General features: G+C 44.7%; 1 protein-coding gene across 1 annotated transcript; it reads left to right on the forward strand.

Moving 5' to 3' along the window:
• Positions 1–12,239: 12,239 nt before the first annotated feature.
• Positions 12,240–18,767, forward strand: LOC142257193 (indolethylamine N-methyltransferase-like). Its single transcript, XM_075329321.1, has 3 exons — positions 12,240–12,436; positions 16,607–16,814; positions 17,735–18,767. The coding sequence occupies exons 1-3, from the start codon at positions 12,286–12,288 to the stop codon at positions 18,156–18,158; spliced, it is 783 nt and encodes a 260-aa protein (XP_075185436.1). The 5' UTR covers positions 12,240–12,285; the 3' UTR covers positions 18,159–18,767.
• The last annotated feature ends 124 nt before the right edge of the window (positions 18,768–18,891 follow it).

Consider the following 18,891-nt stretch of genomic DNA (forward strand, 5'->3'; position numbering starts at 1 on the left):
TCTCCTGCACACTGCGTAGTCTGGCAGACCTTCGGCGCTGCTGAGCAGGAGTGCTCGTGGCAGGCAAGGAATGGGAGACTGCCTCAGTCCTTGCCTCAGTAGAGCAACGAGATGTAACATTACCCCCCCGTCTAGGCCCTTCCCCCTGTCCGTGCTCGAAGGCCGCTATCAAACCCGGGGCGCGGATATGATCCTCCAACTCCCAGGATCTATGCTCCGGACCGGTAGTACCTCTTGCCCTGTATGACTTTTGTCTCCACAAGTTTTGCCACCTCAGGGTCGTCGGACGGGGAGTCGGTTTGAGCCGGCAGGGACCCCGAGAATTTATTAAGTCGTACGGGTTTCAGGAGGGACACGTGAAAGGTGTTGGCTATAGCCCAGCGTGGAGGGAGCTGGAGTCGATATGCCACTGGGTTTACCTGCTGTAGTACTTTAAATGGTCCCAGATACCTAGGGGCGAATTTGGCTGCCTGTACCCGTAGGTTAACATTCTTAGAGGACAGCCATACTAGGTCACCAGGGGCGAAGGATGGTGCAGGGCGGCGGCGAACATCAGCCGTTGTCACCATCCGGTCTTTAGCCCTTTTAAGAGCCTCTTGGGTGTCATCCCAGATCTCCCGGGCCTTGGTCGCCCAATCCTCCACTCTAATATCGGGTGACGTAATGGGCATCGGAACCGGGATTCTGGGATGTTGTCCGTTATTGAGTAGGAACGGAGTCTGGCCAGAGGATTCATGGACCGAATTGTTAATGGCAAATTCGGCCCAAGGAAGGAGGTTAGCCCAGTTGTCGTGGTGCGCGGATATAAAATGGCGGAGGTAAGTTACCAAGGTCTGATTAGTCCTCTCCACTAGTCCATTGGTCTCGGGATGGTATGCGGAGGAGATGTTCAGCTCTATCTGCAGGAGCTTACAGAGCTCTCTCCAGAAGCGAGACACGAACTGGGGACCCCGGTCGCTCACCACCTTGTCAGGCATGCCATGCAACCTAAATACATGCCGAATGAACAAGGTGGCGAGAGCACGTGACGTCGGGAGTTGTGGGAGAGGCACCAAGTGGACCATTTTAGAGAAGTGATCCGTGATGACCCATACGACCCTGTGCCCTGCTGACTTGGGCAGATCTCCCAGGAAGTCCATCCCTACCACTTCCCAGGGACGATCCGGCACTGGCAGTGGGTGAAGAAGACCTGCCGGTCTCTGCCGGGACGGCTTATTCCGAGCACACGACATACAGGCTCCCACATATTCCTGTATGTCCTGGGGTAGTCTCGGCCACCAATAATGCCTGGTCACCAGGTCTCTGGTCCTTTTGACCCCGAAGTGACCCCCGACCTTGGAGGCATGGGCCCACGATAGCACCTCGTTCCGTAGTTCAGGGGGAACGAGGGTTTTGCCAGGTGGCACCTGGTCCAAAGAAGTGGGAGTGACCATCCTCAAGCTGTCCGGGGGTAGTATAAGACGAGGCTCCTCCTCGTCCTCCTCCAACACAACCATACAACGTGACAAGGCATCGGCCCGTACGTTCTTCTCACCGGCCAGGTGGCGGATAATAAAGCGGAACCGGGAGAAGAATAAAGACCAACGGGCCTGCCTTGGGTTCAGGCGTTGTGCTGTCTGGAGGTATGTGAGGTTTTTGTGGTCAGAAAAAACCTCAAATGGATGCTTCGCACCCTCCAGGAGATGCCGCCATTCCTGGAATGCTAGTTTCATCGCCAGTAACTCCCTATCCCCTATGGAGTAGTTCCTCTCGGTCGGAGAAAAGGTCTTGGAGAAAAAGAAACACGGAAATTTCCTTCCTCGTTCGTTTTTCTGGTACAGGACTGCACCTGCACCGACCGAAGAGGCGTCTACCTCCAGTAGGAAGGGTTTGGAGATGTCTGGACGATGAAGTATGGGAGCTCTGGAGAAGTGAGTTTTGAGAGTGTGAAATGCCTCTACCGTTTCCCGTGTCCATGCTTTGGGATTAGCGCCCTTGCGGGTAAGGGCAATGATGGGTGCTGCCACCGTCGAGAAGTTGGGAATGAACTGGCGATAATAATTGATAAACCCCAAGAATCGCTGGATCGCCTTCAGCGAGCTGGGCTCAGGCCAGTTCATCACTGTCTCCAACTTCCCCGGATCCATTGCTAACCCCTGACTGGACACTATGTACCCCAGGAACGGCAAGGATTCCTGTTCAAAAACGCACTTTTCCAGCTTAGCATATAACGAATGGGTGCGGAGCCTCTTAAGTACTCGGATGACATCCCTCCGATGGGTGGTAAGATCGGGGGAGAAGATAAGAATGTCATCCAGGTATACAACCACGGAAAGATACAAATCCCGGAAAATGTCATTCACAAAGTCTTGAAATACGGCGGGGGCATTGCAGAGTCCGAAGGGCATTACTAGATACTTGTAGTGACCGTCCCTGGTGTTAAAGGCGGTCTTCCACTCATCGCCCTCTCGGACTCGCACTAGATTATACGCCCCGCGTAGATCCAGCTTTGTCCCGCGGAATCGATCAAATAGCTCAGTAATGAGGGGCAAAGGGTATTTGTTCTTGATTGTGATTGCATTTAATCCCCTGTAATCGATACAGGGGCGCAGATCCCCTTCCTTCTTCTGCACAAAAAAGAACCCTGCACCAGCCGGTGAAATAGACTTGCAAATGAACCCCTTCGCCAGGCTGTCTTGAATATATTTGGACATAGCCTCCGTCTCTGGAGCAGAGAGTGGATACACTCTGCCCCTAGGGGGCTCGGAGCCTGGCTTCAGGTCTATTCGGCAATCATATGGCCGGTGGGGAGGAAGAGTATCTGCGGCCCTTTTGGAAAAGACATCCCTGTAGGCCTCATAAGGTGTCGGTAAACCCGGCCCCTCAGTATTCCCTGAGGACCCAACCGACCTAATGGTAGCGGGTGGTTCGGTAGTCACGAGGTGCTCTCTACAGGATCCTGCCCAGGATGAGATCTCCCCTGTTGCCCAGTTGAGTATAGGAGCATGCTGTCTCAACCAGGGAAGGCCCAGTAGGATCTCATCCGTCCCCCCTGGAAGCACCAGGAAGGACACCTGCTCATGGTGTCCCGGTGGTACATCCATCCTGAGAGGGATGGTGATCTGGGTGATAGGATCGAGTAGTATGGACCCGTCGACTACCCGGACCCTGAGTGGCTTGGGCAACAGAACCAGGGGAACTGAGTATCGGGTTGCCAGGGAGGTCGAGATGAAATTGCCTTCAGCGCCTGAGTCCAAGCAAGCCAGGGCAGAGAAGAGAGTAGTGCCGAACTGCAACTGGGCGCTGATAGTCAACCTAGAGGGAGAAGTAGCGTCTAGAGTCCCCCCTCTGATAGAAACTAGACGCTGTCTTTTCCCGACGGTTTGGAACATAGGGTAGCTATGTGTCCCCTCTGCCCACAGGAAAAGCAGATGACACAAGACCGAGAACCTGGGGCAGAGGAGACCACCTTGGACACCTCCATTGACTCCACGGAGTCGCCTACAGGACTGGCTGGGGGACCTGTCTGATGGAAGACGGGAGTCAGACGCTTTTTAGGCCGAGAAGACGTGGGTGCTGAAGAGACCTCGAGCCTTCGCTCCGCCTGGCGGATGTCTATGCGAGAGGCAACCTGAATCAAGGACTCTAAAGTGGCAGGCACCTCACGTGTGGCCAGTGCGTCTTTGACAAACCCTGCCAGGCCCTCCCAAAACACAGGGACAAGGACCTTATCCGGCCAGTCCAGCTCTGCGGCCAGTGTCCTAAAGTGTACAGCAAAGTCCCCGACTGAAGCAGACCCTTGCCGAAGTCGTAGGAGGCGCAGCGCGGAATCGTGGGTGACTTGAGGCCCGAGGAACACCATTCTCATGGCCCCAAGATAAGCTGCTAAGTTATTCACCACACGATCTCCACGCTCCCACAACGGCGTGGACCACTTCAGCGCTCTCCCTGTGAGCAGGGACTGGACGAAGGCTACCTTCGCCTTCTCGGTAGCGTAAAGAGTCGCGGACAGCTCTAAGTAGGTGGTAACCTGGTTTATAAACCCACGGCACTCAGAGCTGTTGCCGCTAAAGCGCTCTGGAAGCGCAAGGCGAGGAGACCTTCCGCCCAATAGCACAGCCTGGGTAGCCGCCTGGGTGGCGACTGTCGTCAGAGTAGTCTTATCGGAGGAAGACTGCTCCACTGCTGCCAATCGTGACTCCAACTGCTGCACATAACGCAGCAACTGCTGCTGCTCTTCAGCCATAGCCAGACCTTTGGCGCGACCGTAATGTTACGAGGGGGACCCGGGGAAGCGTGCCAAGATGGGAAATGGACTGCTTCCGCCGGTCAAGGTCCACTGTGCGGTGTAAGGGACCGCCGCTATGGTGGGTGAAGAGTGAGCGGGTTGCTGCTAGCGATCGTCTGGAATGTCACAGACGATCTATGTACACCGATCTGCCCTAACCTGTGAGGGTTGTATGGCACAGATCTCACGGCTCGGTGTACCTGTTGCACGGGGAAGCACAGAGGTGCCCACGCACGTGTGCCAGTGGAAGTCACGAGAATATGGCACGAGGGTAGCACAGAGGTGCCCACGCACGTGTGCTTTCAATAACCAGGTGAGTCCAATGGAGACTTGAGGAGCTCACCTGGGACAGGAACACGGCCTGTTGACGGGGGTACTGCCGGAGCAGCAAGGCAGGAACACGGCCTGCAAACGAGGTACTGCCGGAGCAGCAAGGGCCAAGCCCACAAGAGACAGTAATGCCTGAGCAGTGGCGTGGCAGCACACTGCCAGACATCCAAACATAGAAGGACGGTCGCGCGCCGCCATGATGGCAGGGGGAGCTTTTAAGGAGGTGCAGCTCCACCCGAGGGCGGGCGCGAGGCGGAGATGACGGACTTGACCCAATCAGGGTCCACGACGTCCCAGCCTGGCCAGTCAGGATTCACCACGTCACCAGCCTTGTCATCAAGCCGTGTGACGTCAGTGAGCGAATCAGGACCCACCACGCATTGCACATGCTCACCTTCCTGCCTCTGGGAAATAGAGGCGGGATCCTCGGTCTCACAATGTGCAGAGATAACGGGAATCTCACTGCTTCCCTGAGCAGTAAACCTCTGCACATTGCGCAGCCTCGCAGACCTTCGGGGCCGCTGAGCAGGAGAGTCTGCGGCAGGCCAGGAATGGGAGACCGCTTCACTCCTTGTAACAGGAGAACCACTAGGTGTCACCCTTCTGCTGCCTCTCTGAGAAGGTATCTCCTGCACACTGCGCAGTCTGGCAGACCTTCAGCGCTGCTGAGCAGGAGTGCTCGTGGCAGGCAAGGAATGGGAGACTGCCTCAGTCCTTGCCTCAGGAGAGCCACGAGATGTAACAGTACCCCCTATAACAATTAGTGCTACTACCCTAAACACCGACTACTATAGTTGATTTATCAACTTTAAGTAAGATACTCTCACTCATCTCACTAATCATCTCTACCCTATTTTGCACTCACTGCACTTGACCGGTCTGTACCGAGTGGACATTTGAGAAGCTATATGGTTATGATTAAGGAAGTCTAACTTCTGAAACGTGTCAGCCGCGTGCTTATAACTTGCTGCACTATGAATTTAAATTAGTTTCAATAAATATGGAATTTTAAAGAACAAATCTTTTCCTTGTGAAGACGTTGCTGCTGGATATTTTTTTCTTTTTTGCTGCAATCAATTTGAGAAGCTATATAGCTTTTTATAATTACTATTTTAATATTGAATATTTAATAAAATTACCGTATTTTAGGTTGGTTCGTTTTGGTCTTTTTGTGTTAACTACCTTACATAGTTTTGTATCATCTGCAAATACTGATATTTTACTCTGTAAGACATCCACCAGATCATTAATAAATATATGAAATAGTAGAGGGCCCAATACAGACCCGTGTGGTACTCCACTAGTAACCCTGGCCCAATCTGAGTATACACCATTAATAACTACTCTTTAGGGTGCTTTACACGCTGTGACATCGCTACTGATATATCGTCGGGGTCACGTCGTTAGTGACGCACATCTGGCGCCGGTAGCGACATTGCAGTGTGTGACACCAAGGAGAAAAATCATCCAAAAACGGTGATCATTGACAAGTCGCTCCTTTCCTTAATATCGTTGCTGCTGCAGGTACGATGCTGTTTGTTGTTCCTGCGGCAGCACACATCGCTGTGTGTGACACCGCAGGAACAACAAACATCTCCTAACCTGCATCCACCGGCAATGCGGAAGGAAGGAGGTGGGCGGGATGTTACGTCCCGCTCATCTCCGCCCCTCCACTTCTATTGGACGGACGCTTAGTGACGTTGCGGTGACATCGCTGTGGCACTGAACGCATCTCCCCCTTGAAGGCGGGATTGTTCGGCGGTCACAGCGACATCGCTGCACAGGTATGTGCGTGTGACGCTGCCGTAGTGATAATGTTCGCTACGGCAGCGATCACCAAATGTAAAACATATGACAGGGGTGGGTGCTATCGCGCACGACATCGCTAGCAATCGCTAGTGATGTCGCAGCGTGTAAAGCACCCTTTTGTTTTCTATCACTAAACCAGCTACCTACCCATCTACACACATTTTCCCCTAGCCCAAGTTTTCTCATTTTTCTTATCAATCTTTTATGTGGGACAGTGTCAAATGCTTTACAGAAGTTGAGATAAATGACATCCAATGATTTTCCTCACTCCAGAGCTTACATCCTCATAGAAGCTGATGAGGATAGTTTGACAGGAGCGATCCTTCTTAAATCCATGCTGATATGGCGTTAAACATTTATTAACATTGAAATAGTCCATAATAGCATCCCTTAAAAACCCTTCAAACATTTTACCCACAACAGATGTTAAGCTTACCGGCCTATAGTTTCCAGGTTCCCTTTTAGACCACTTTTTGAATATTATAAAATAAAACAAGTTCAGCTCACCCCTTCCAATGTGTCTTGAATTTTCTTTGCTGCACGGACTAAGAGGTACTGGCACCTGACTAATTCGAGAAAAAAAGAGGCTGGTCCAGCAGTTGAGAAGGGAAATCGGCCACCCAGGTAAGATGCCCAGTTTATTTACTGTGGGTCTAGGGTTCCATATTTTAATGAAGACCCACAATAAATAAGCTGGACATCTTACCTGGGTGGCTGATCTCACTTCTCAAGCGCCGGACCAGCTTTTTTTTTTTCTCGACTTTTTGAATATTGGTACCACATTTGCTTGCCGCCAATCCAGTGAAACAGACCCGGTTTCTATAGAGTCTTTAAATATAAGGAATAGAGGCCTGTCTACGATCATATAAAACAGAATGCATCTAGTCTTGATTGGATAGAAAAAATAAAATCCGTGATCCATGAAATAAATATATAAAGATGTCAAATCAAATAGATATACATATACATTATAGTAAATGATCCACACCAGTCTCCAGAACTCCAGAACCCAAAAGAGTTCAATTTTGGTCTTCTTTGACTAGACTATATTCTACCAATATTTCACAGACTTGTCTAAATATTGTTGAGCAAATCTTAGGGGTACTTTGCACACTACGACATCGCAACTGCGATGTCGGTGGGGTCAAATCGAAAGTGACGCACATCCGGCGTCGCTGTCGACATCGTAGTGTATAAATCGTTTTTTATACGATTAACAAGCGGAAAAGCGTTGTTATTGTATCATCAGTGTAGTGTTGGTCATTTCCATAATTTCAGAAGGACCAATGTTACGATGTTGTTCCTCGTTCCTGCGGCAGCACACATCGCTGTGTGTGAAGCCGCAGGAGCGAGGAACATCGCTTTACCTGCGTCCCTGCTGCAATGAGGAAGGAAGAAGGTGGGCGGGATTTTTACGTCCCGCTCATCTCCGCCCCTCCGCTTCTATTGGCCGCCTGCCGTGTGACATCACTGTGATGCTGCACGACCCGCCCCCTTAGGAAGGAAGCGGTTTGCCGGCCAGAGTGACGTTGCAGGGCAGGTAAGTGCATGTAAAGCTGCCGTAGCGATAATTTTCACTACGGCAGCTATCACAAGATATTGCAGCTGCTACAGGGGCGGGGACTATCGCACTCGGCATCGCTACCATCGGCTTGTGATGTCGTAGTGTGCAAAGTACCCCTTACACCTGCTTTTTGTTCAGCAATGGAGTCCTGTGTAGTGAGCGTGCTTACAGGCTATGAAGAGGGAATTAATTACTTATTGTTTTCTTTGAAACATTCGTACCTGCTGATTCCTTTGAAGTGGAGTGGACAAACATTACATAGGTCATAATCTGATCAACTCTATGCGAAGGAGATGTGTTTGATTGCATGAGGCAAATGGTGGTCACACCAGATACTGACTAGTTTTCTGACTCCTCTGGATGCCATCAATACTGTTAAAACTGCCCATTTTACAATCGCATTTTATTGTGGCCAGCCTAAGGCACATCTGTGCAATAATCATGCTGGCCAGCCTAAGGCACAATTGTGCAATAATCATGCTGACCAGCCTAAGGCACACCAGTGCAATAATCATGGTGTCTAATCAGCATTTTGATGTGTCACACCTGTGATGTGGATGGATTATCGTGGTTAAGGAAAAGAGCTCAATAACACATATTTAGACAGGTTTCTGAACAATATTTGAGAGAAAAGGGTCTTTTGTCTACGTAGAAAAAGTCTTAGATCATTGAGTTCAGCTCATGAAAAATGGGAGAAAAAATAAGCGTTGTGTTTATATTTTTGTTCAATGTGCAGTCATGACATCACAATCCAGTCTGACATGTACTTGTATAACTAAATTAAAACGAGGGATAAATATACTCACAATGGCATCTTGCAAAAAAATCATAAATAGTTTTTATTTCCTTAATACAATTACAGGGACCGATGACCAGGGGCCAAGAAAAGACCTTGTGATTTTATGAAAACCATTGTTTATGCCAAAATAAGTTATAAGACATTATTTGTGTATCCTCTTCAGTTAGTGGATGATCCCTTCTCCTGATATATCATGCACTGTACATATTTGCTGAAGATGACTTCATTAAACAAAAAACGTTATTCATTCTATTGACAAAGAAATCATACGGTGTCAGATGATTACATGATATTAATATGTCCACAAAGCACCAAAGTCTAGAGCTGTATATACAGTTGAAACTAGAAGTTTAGATACATCTAAATAGACACATCTGCATGTACAGTACAGACCAAAAGTTTGGACACACCTTCTCATCTCTAGAACAACTGTTAAGAGGAGACTTTGTGCAGCAGGCCTTCATGGTAAAATAGCTGCTAGGAAACCACTGCTAAGGACAGGCAACAAGCAGAAGAGACTTGTTCGGGCTAAAGAACACAAGGAATGGACATTAGACCAGTGGAAATCTGTGCTTTGGTCTGATGAGTCCAAATTTGAGATCTTTGGATCCAACCACCGTGTCTTTCTAGAAAAGGTGAATGGATGGGCTCTACATGGCTGGTTCCCATCGTGAAGCATGGAGGAGGAGGTGTGATGGTGTGGTGGGGCTTTGCTGCTGACACTGTTGGGGATTTATTCAAAATTGAAGGTATATAGAACCAGCATGCCTACCACAGCATCTTGCAGCGGCGTGCCATTCCATCCGGTTTGTGTTTAGTTGGACCATCATTTATTTTTCAACAGGACAATGACCCCAAACACACCTCCAGGCTGTGTAAGGGCTATTTGACTAAGAAGGAGAGTGATGGGGTGCTACGGCAGATGACCTGGTCTCCACAGTCACCAGACGTGAACCCAATCGAGATGGTTTGGGGTGAGCTGGACCGCAGAGTGAAGGCAAAAGGGCCAACAAGTGCTAAGCATCTCTGGGAACTCCTTCAAGACTGTTGGAAAACCATTTCCGGTGACTACCTCTTGAAGCTCATCAAGAGAATGCCAAGAGTGTGCAAAGCAGTAATGAAAGGCAAAAGGTGGCAATTTTGAAGAACCTGGAATATAAGACATATTTTCAGTTGTTTCACACTTTTTTAAGTATTTTTTAGTTTCATGCCTTCAATGTGAATCTACCATTTTCAGAGTCCTGAAAATAAAGAAAACTCTTTGAATGAGAAGGTGTGTCCAAACTTTTGGTCTGTACTGTATTTCTCACCATCTGACATGAAATGAGAAAAAAACTTTTCCCGTTTTAAATCAATTAGGAACCAAGATTATTTATATTCTCCAAGTGTCAGAACGAGAGTTGAGAATGTTTTAAGGCATTTTATTACTTTTTTCAAAGTCAAAAGTTAATATACACCAAGAGTACTAGGCCTTTAAACAATATGAGACGGCCCATATGATGATGTCATGTCTTTGGAAGCTCCTGATAGGTTTATTGGCAACATCTGAGTTAATTAGAGACACACACTGTGGATGTACTTTAATTTGCACCTGAAACAAACTGCTTCTTTGTGTAGCATCATGGAAAAGTCAAAAGAAATAAGTCAGGATCTCAGGGAGAGAATTTTGGACTTGCACAAGTCTGGTTCATCCTTGGGTGCAATTTCCAGATAACTGAAGGTGCCTCGTTCATCTATACAAACAATTATACGCAAGTACCAACAGGATGGAAAGATGTAAATGTACAGTCATCATACCGCTAAGGAAGTAGACGGGTTCTATGTAGAAGAGATGAACGTGCTTTTGTCATAAATGTTCATATCAACCCAAGAACAAAAGCAAAAGACCTTGTGAAGATGCTGACGGAAGCTGGTAAGATTGTGTCTTTATCCACAGTGAAACGAGTACTGTATCAACATGGGCTGAAAGATCGTTCTGCCAGGAAGAAGCCATTACTCCAAAAGAAACATAAAAAAGCCAGATTAATGTTTGCAAATGCATACAGGAGCAAAGACCTTAATTTCTGGAGATGCCCTGTGGTCTGACGAAACTAAAATTGAACTGATGGGCCATAATAACCATCATTACGTTTGGAGGAAAAATGGGGAAGCTTTGAAGCCTAAGAACTAGAGATGAGCAAACCCGATGTTCTTTTTTTCGAACCTTACACTGACTTTAAAAAACAGAGTTCGAGTTCAGATGCTTTATGTACAAACTCCACTCGCACTGTGCTCAGGTACGCTTGGCGCTTAGCGCTGTTCGAGCCTCTTGCAGTGTTTAAACAGCTTGCACTGGAGGTAACAACAGCATGATTAGATGTAGTGTGCAACAAAAAAAAAACTGAAAAAGCCCTCCCACCCTCCCCCGGACGTTTTTTGCTTATGTCTGGCTGTATGTGGGTGGAGACTCAAAGTGTGAATCAGTGATTTCCATCAGGGCTCCGGCCAAGTTCGAACCAGTGGAGGTTCAAAATTGTGAAACAGCATCATGTTGTGGGGTTGTTTTGCTGTTGGAGGGACTTCACAAAATAGATGGCATCATGATGAAAGAAGATTATGTGGCAATACTGAAGTAACATCTCAAGACATCAACCAGGAACTTAAAGTCTGGGCAGAAATGGGTCTTCTAAATGGACAATGAGCCAAACCATACTACCAAAAAAGTTACAAAGCGGCTTAAGGAGAACAAAGTCAATATTTTGGAGTGGCCATCACAAAGCCCTGATTTCAATCCTATTGAAAAGTTATGGGCAAAGCTGAAAAGGCCGATGTGAGCAAGGCAACCTACAAACAAGGCTTTGCTTGCTTGACTGGCTCGAACTCATCACTCGCTCGAACCTCAAACCTGAACCTTGGGTTTTTTTGGAGCTTGGTTTCCGAACCAGAACCTTGAGCCTCAGGTTCACTCATCTCTACTCATCACTAACAACAAGCACAGTCTTGTTTTTTTGTGTTTTTTTTTTTCAACGAAATGTATAATACGTGTTTATAGAAAGGCTTAAAAGACATCCAAAAGATGCCTGGGCATATTTTTGAGACTTTTGTCATCATTTTGTTTAAAAAATTGCTAGCAATCTATTCATTATTGAATGAAATGGAAGAACCTCAATAAAAAATATGCTCCCCAAAACTGAAAAACCTCAATAAAAAATATGGTCCCCAAAACTCTGGAAAATGTACTCAGGGAATGACCAAAAAACACTTAAAAAGTCCACTTCAAGGATAAAAAAAGCACCCTTCAATAAGAGTCTTGCTTGTAAAAGATCTCAACAAATTTATCCAGCTGGAAAAAACTTTTGCTGCACCTAGTCAAAAACTGAATTGTTTATGTAAAGAGTAGATTATACCGTTTCATGTGAATGCATGATCCCATGACTCTATATATTAAAATTAAGGCTCATGGGCTTTGTAACTCATATAAATACCTGTGGAGCCGATGTAGAGAAAATCAACTCATCTTTGACTCAAAATTAGAAGATGGATTCCTGTAACTATAAGATCTACCATGAAGATGACTTTGATTCCAGAAAGAATCTAGAAGAATATTTTTCAAATAAACCTGAAATGGTTTTTGGAGATGATACCATAAAAACTCCCCTTGAATGGCTTACTAAGACTTTCTCAGATGGTATGTATCTTATTAATATATCTGCTTATTTCTATGTTAAACTGGTTTTAGACATTTAGAAATATTACAAATTTGCAAAAATATGGTGTTTTTTACTAGTTTGGGTGAAGAAAAGGGGCACACACTCTACTTAGTGATATCCAGGGGAGCAGACGGAAGCTCTGGCCATTTAATATGTTGACAGTGTAGGGTCTTAGGGATTCATAGTGGAATTGATTTCCCCTCTGTAACGTAAAGAACATATAAAGACTGACACTAGACTAGAATATGAACCATCTTAAACTCTTATCTCTCTCTCACAGAGGGGGAGGGGTGATACAAAGGCATGTGTCATAAATCAAAATACCTCTTAAAAACAATTTTTATTTAGATAATTTTAAAATGTCAAAACAAGTGTGTCTTTAGGTGAAAACCTTACTAAAGGTACACAGAAAAAGGGAGAATTGCTGGCCCCATAACGGTTTCTCCCTCCTGTGCCCTACCTACCAGCGCGGGTTGGCACCCTAATTAGCGTAATGGCGCCACCACTCACCCTATCTATCCCTGTATGCCCCTGCCGAATAAAGTGCAGTGCCTCAAAAAGTGGATAGTGATATATTAAAGTGCACAGTACTTGATTAAATCTATATCGTACATACAGGGAAGATATAGTTGTAGGGTACTTATCACTCTCCAATTAGATAGTTTGATTGAGTTAAAGGTCTTGAGCCTACAATGGACAAAAAACCTCAGTGCGTTTCCCCTTCTTTTTTGGTTCATCAGGAGGTTGATAAAACTGCCCTATTTTATGGGCTAATCGCCATGAAAATACTCAGTATAACATTTTCTTTAAGAGCCAGGTTCTAGCATTTTAGCCAGAGAAGAAAAGGGGCCTACACCCTACTTAGTGATATCTAGGAGAGTAGACCGAAGCTCTGGCCATTAAATATGTCTACAGTGTAGGGTCTTAGGGATTCATAGTGGAATTGTTTTACCCTCTGTAACGTAAAGAACATATAAAGACTGGCGCTCAACGACTAGAATATGAACCACTATAATTTTATTAACAAAAAAGTGACATACAAATTAAAAAGGTGAACAAGAGTAAACAGTGAAATGAACCACCAGGGAACCTCTCTATAGGCAAATCATGGTCAATCAATAAATATTTGATAGTAAATAATATTGCAATAATCCAGCTGATACCTATGCAAGATAGTGTTCACAACTAAATGACGTTATACCCAATTACATTAGCCCATTAAATATATGGATGATAAATAGTAGTACAATAAGCCAACTCATATATGTGCAGATCAATGATTGCAAAAAGATCAGGAATATACCCAATTACAATAGTCCACAATAATAGTGTAGTCTCTGGTAAGCTAATAAATACTGGTAACCTGCATGTTATATCCAACTCCAACAGTCTAATCAATATACGATAATTAGTGATGGGCAAACCCTAACTGTAACGTTCAGGGTCCATACCAAACACATAGTGTTTGTGCACACGATCCCGAATACGAACTTTCCTGGGAAGCTCGTGTTACAGTTTTGGTCCAGTTCGGGTCCAGGGGCTGTACAAAAAAGCACATTATTAAAAAAATATGATTATACTTACAGGTCCCGCGAAGCATCCTGCATGCTCTGTCTGCCATCCGCTTCTGCTTCCAGGTCCGATCATTAACTTTCGGTGGTATTCACTGCACTGCTCGTCATTCAGCTGTTTTCGGGTGATACAGATGCGAGCCTCGCACAGTGACAGTCACAGTTCAATCAAATCCATGGCAGCCATGGACTCGGATGAACCCTGACATCACCGCGAACACAGCCGAAAACAGCCGAAGACTGCTGAGTGACAATCAGTGCAGTGAGTACCGCCAGACATTAATGATCCCACCCGGAGGCAGAAGCGGCCGAGAGACATCAGCTGAGCGGGTCTGCAGGATGCGTTGCGGGAGCAGTAAGTAAAATAACAATGTTTACTATTAACTATATTCTTTATTTTATAGACCCCCCTCGCCCCATTCCATAACTGTAAAGTCCGAGTTCGGTGTTCAGATGAAAGTTTGAGTTATCTCAGAACCCGAAATCGAACTTTACAAAATGTTCAGATGAGTCTCCCGAACACGAACATTGGGGGATTTGACCATCTCTAATGATAATAAATAATATTACAGTAAGCTAACTCATATATGTGCCGGGCAATATTTATAACAAAATCATTGCTATATCCAATTGCAAAAGTCCACAATAGTAGTATAGTCTATATTAGAGAAGCAAGTAAGTAATAGTAACCTATATAATATCTTTTTGGGTCAAAAATATCCCAACCTACATGGGAGAAATCACACTATTGGACAATGGAGTAAAAGTAGTGAGATATTTCAAGAAGCTACTCTAACTGCATACAAGATGCCTTGTAGAACAAATAATGTGACTGAGAGGTACATATTTCCTGATAAACCTGATATCTTGGGGCGTTCCAGCTCCTGACGCACATTTCGTCATCCCACCTTTCTTATATATTTCTACGAAAAAAGAGAGGAATCAGGGCACTGCCCCACACCAAAGATTTTAGAACATCCTATACTGGGCCGAAAAAATGCACATGCTCTGCGGTGCCGTTGATGTGAAGAAGCAAATGAACATCAGAGCGATCGAGAGGAAAAAACATCAGGCACTCACCAGTTGTTGCTTGTGCAGATTTCTTGTTTTATTCGTGCAGGTTACAAGTGCATGGGGTGGAGGGGAGGGAGCGGACGCTACACACGTCCAAAGTCTTTGGACGTGTGTAGCGTCCGCTCCCTCCGCTCCACCCCATGCACTTGTAACCTGCACGAATAAAACAAGAAATCTGCACAAGCAACAACTGGTGAGTGCCTGATGTTTTTTCCTCTCGATCGCTCTGATGTTCATTTTCTTATATATTTATTGATTAACCATGATTTGCCTATAGAGAGTGTCCTTGGTGCTTCATTTCACTGTTTATCCTTGCTCTTCTTTATAATTTGTGTTTTAATAAAATTGTAGTGGTTCATATTCTAGCAGCTGTGTGCCAGTCTTTATAACTTTTATTGCTTTAGCGCAAACTATGTTGATAATGTGATGATCAGCACAGATATAGGTTATATGATCTGATTTTGAAGCATTTATGATTATAGTAAAAACATGAAGTCTTGTATTTTTGCAGGACGAGTGGTACTTTTGAGTGACACCATCCATTTATCCATTTTACCATGCTATGTAGTGGAAAAGAGGAAACATATTCAAAGAGTGGGAAAATTGTTAAAATAAAATGCAATTCTGCAATAATTTGGTTTTGTGCTTATGTCATACATTGCTCAGTGAAAATGAACAGTCAGTATGATTCTTCAGTTCAATACAATTACAATAACACCAAACCTGCATTATTTTTTTAATTATTTAACTGGGGAAACATTTTGGGGAAAAATTTGGAAATTCATAAAAAAATAATTAGTTTGTGTTGCCATTTTACAAGACTCGCAACTAGTGTAAAAGTCTGGATCCGTGAGGGTTCAAAAGTACCCGAACATCAGGCCTTGAGCTCTCAAGGAACTCTGGGTAATGATCAGGCCACTCATTAAGCTCATGCATATGCACAGATTACCCCGCCCACCGGCATTCCCAGCATCTGTGATTGGTTGTAGTCAGACCATGCCCCCACCCTGTGTGACAGCACGTCTGACTGCTTGCAATCACGTCTTTGTCAGTGGGAAAACTTGCAAAATCAGCAAGGGATCAAATAATTATTTCCTTCACTGTATGTTTTAGTCATCCTCTTCATCCTTAAATAAAGTGGTCTACCTTTAAAATAAAAACACCTTATGCTCAACTCCCGGACTGGTGTGATGTCAGCTACAAGTGTCTTATTTATGCCACGTGACTCATGCAGTCAAAAAGTGGCCACTATTGGGCTTCTGTGTTCTCATTTCTTGTATATATTCAATATTTTTCCAAAAGAAGTGATAGAGGAGGCCAATCGTGGCCACTGATCGTCTGCAGGTCTAATGTGACTATATGGTGTTTTTATTTTACAAGCGGTCCTACTTAATTTAAAAAGGGGTTGTTTATATAGTGGATAACCTGCTTAGAAGATAGACTGTATAGTGTACTTTTACCCCTTGTATGCATAAAACAATATTTAGACATTTTTTTCTACAGGTCACATTACAGGAAACATCGCGATTGACCTGACTGCATGTTCCACGATTCATTATCTCTATGCAGTCTGTGAATTTTTCGATCACATCATCGTGCTGAAGACCAATGACAGATGCATCATGGAGCTGAAAAGATGGGTGGACGAACGTACGGGAGCATTTGATTGGGACCATGCTGCGAAACATCATGCAGAACTGGAAGGAAAGAGGTGAAATATATTGTACTGGTCCTGTACAAACAATATGAAAAGACGTAGAATATGCAATATCTTTTTTCTGCCTTATTTTGAAATGTTAGTCTACTGAAAATGAAATTTAAGCTGTCAGTAGAAAGGTCTACCTTTATCCACTCAGATCTAAATTCTTAATTATTGGGTTCAGGATATTCAGTGTGAATACAGCTTTCAAAACTAAAACCCAGTGCATCAATCTTGTTTAAATTCATGCCCTTTCCCAAAACTGGAAACCAATAGTCCAGTTCTAAGGCGGGCTTTGCACACTACGACATCGCAGGTGCGATGTCGGTGGGGTCAAATTGAAAGTGCCGCACATCCGGCATCGCATGCGACATCACAGTGTGTAAAGCCTAGATGATACGATTAACGAGCGCAAAAGTGTCGTAATCGTATCATCGGTGCAGCGTCGGCGTAATCCATAATTACGCTGACGCGACGGTCCGATGTTGTTCCTCGCTGTGTGTGAAGTCGCAGGAACGAGGAACATCTCCTACCGGCGTCACCGCGGCTTCCGTAGGTTATGCGGAAGGAAGGAGGTGGGCGGGATGTTTACATCCTGCTCATCTCCGCCCCTCCGCCCCTATTGACCGCCTGCCGTGTGACGTCGCAGTGACGCCGCACGACCCGCCCCCTTAATAAGGAGGCAGGTCGCCGGCCAGAGCGATGGTCGCAGGGCAGGTGAGTTCATGTGAAGCCGGCGTAGCGATAATTTTCGCTACGCCAGCTTTCACAAGATATTGTACCTGCGACGGGGGCGGGGACTATCGCATGCGACATCGCAGCATCGGCTTGCGATGTCGCAACGTGCAAAGCCCGCCTAAGTGTTGGGCTCTAATGTTTTGCTATTCCAAAATGGCTTTGATATAATCATTTTCTTCATGTTTCCAATTCAGTGACCAGTTTCAGGAAAAAGGAGGACAAGTGAGATCAGCCGTTCGACATATTATGAAATGTGACCTCAGGAATGACAATATCGTAGATCCGGTAACTCTACCACTGGCTGATTGTATCCTCGTTGGTTGCTTCTTAGATTTTATTAGCAAAAATCAAGATGAATTCGAAGATTATCTTAGGAAGATCTCAAAGTTGCTGAAACCTGGAGGATACCTCATATTTTGCGGGATGTTAGGTGCCTCATATGTTACAGTTGGGAAAGACAAGTTCCATATTTTCAATTATGATGAGAATGTGGCCAAGAAAGCGATGATTGCAAAAGGTTTTGTTATTGATGATTGTCAGGTTCAGAAGAGAACGGTTGTGAGCGACCTCACTGACTACAAGGGCATGGTATTCATTGCAGCTCACAAACAGAAGTAGAAATGTATAAATTAGGTCTGGATTCCAAGAATTTCTATCTGAAGCTTTATAGTAGAATAATCATATAATACCTACACATACATATAAATCTATAAAACATAACTGCTTAGCATTTAGTATAAAAGATGCTGTTTATTATGTATCCCAGGAGAAATATAATTTATGTGATTAAAGCACCAATTCAGTGCGGGATACAGCGAGGCTCCAATGGTTTACTATACTAAAGATGTCACACAGGAAAAAAATACAAATGGTAATCCAAGAGGGGGAAGATGCCTAATATTCTAACTATACACAAAAAAGCATGTATAAAGTGACAATCAAAAAGATCATGTATAGTGCACCATGTTATCTAACATCTTGCCACTGATTTTAATTGCTGTTCTGTTTTCCATCTGCTTTATATGAATAATGATTAAAGAGAACCAGATCGAATCTATTTGTTTGTGTTCTTTGCTAAGGTAAAATGTTTGTTGCTAAATGATTCTAAAGTTTTACAAAATTTGATTTATGGTGATACCAATATACAATATAACAACAAGATTGGGCTATAAACTTAGAAATCCTATAAGAAAAAATGTCCGGACTTTAATAAAGAATAAAATATAATATATTTTCATGAATTTTGTTAAAAACAAATATCAAAAATATTTCAAACGGAGTTCCAGGAAAAAACAATAATTGGATCACAGGGAACTGGGAATGTAATGTTAATATTTATACTATCACAATA

This window comes from Anomaloglossus baeobatrachus, chromosome 11 (assembly GCF_048569485.1).
Source record: "Anomaloglossus baeobatrachus isolate aAnoBae1 chromosome 11, aAnoBae1.hap1, whole genome shotgun sequence".
NCBI classification, from domain to species: domain Eukaryota; kingdom Metazoa; phylum Chordata; class Amphibia; order Anura; family Aromobatidae; genus Anomaloglossus; species Anomaloglossus baeobatrachus.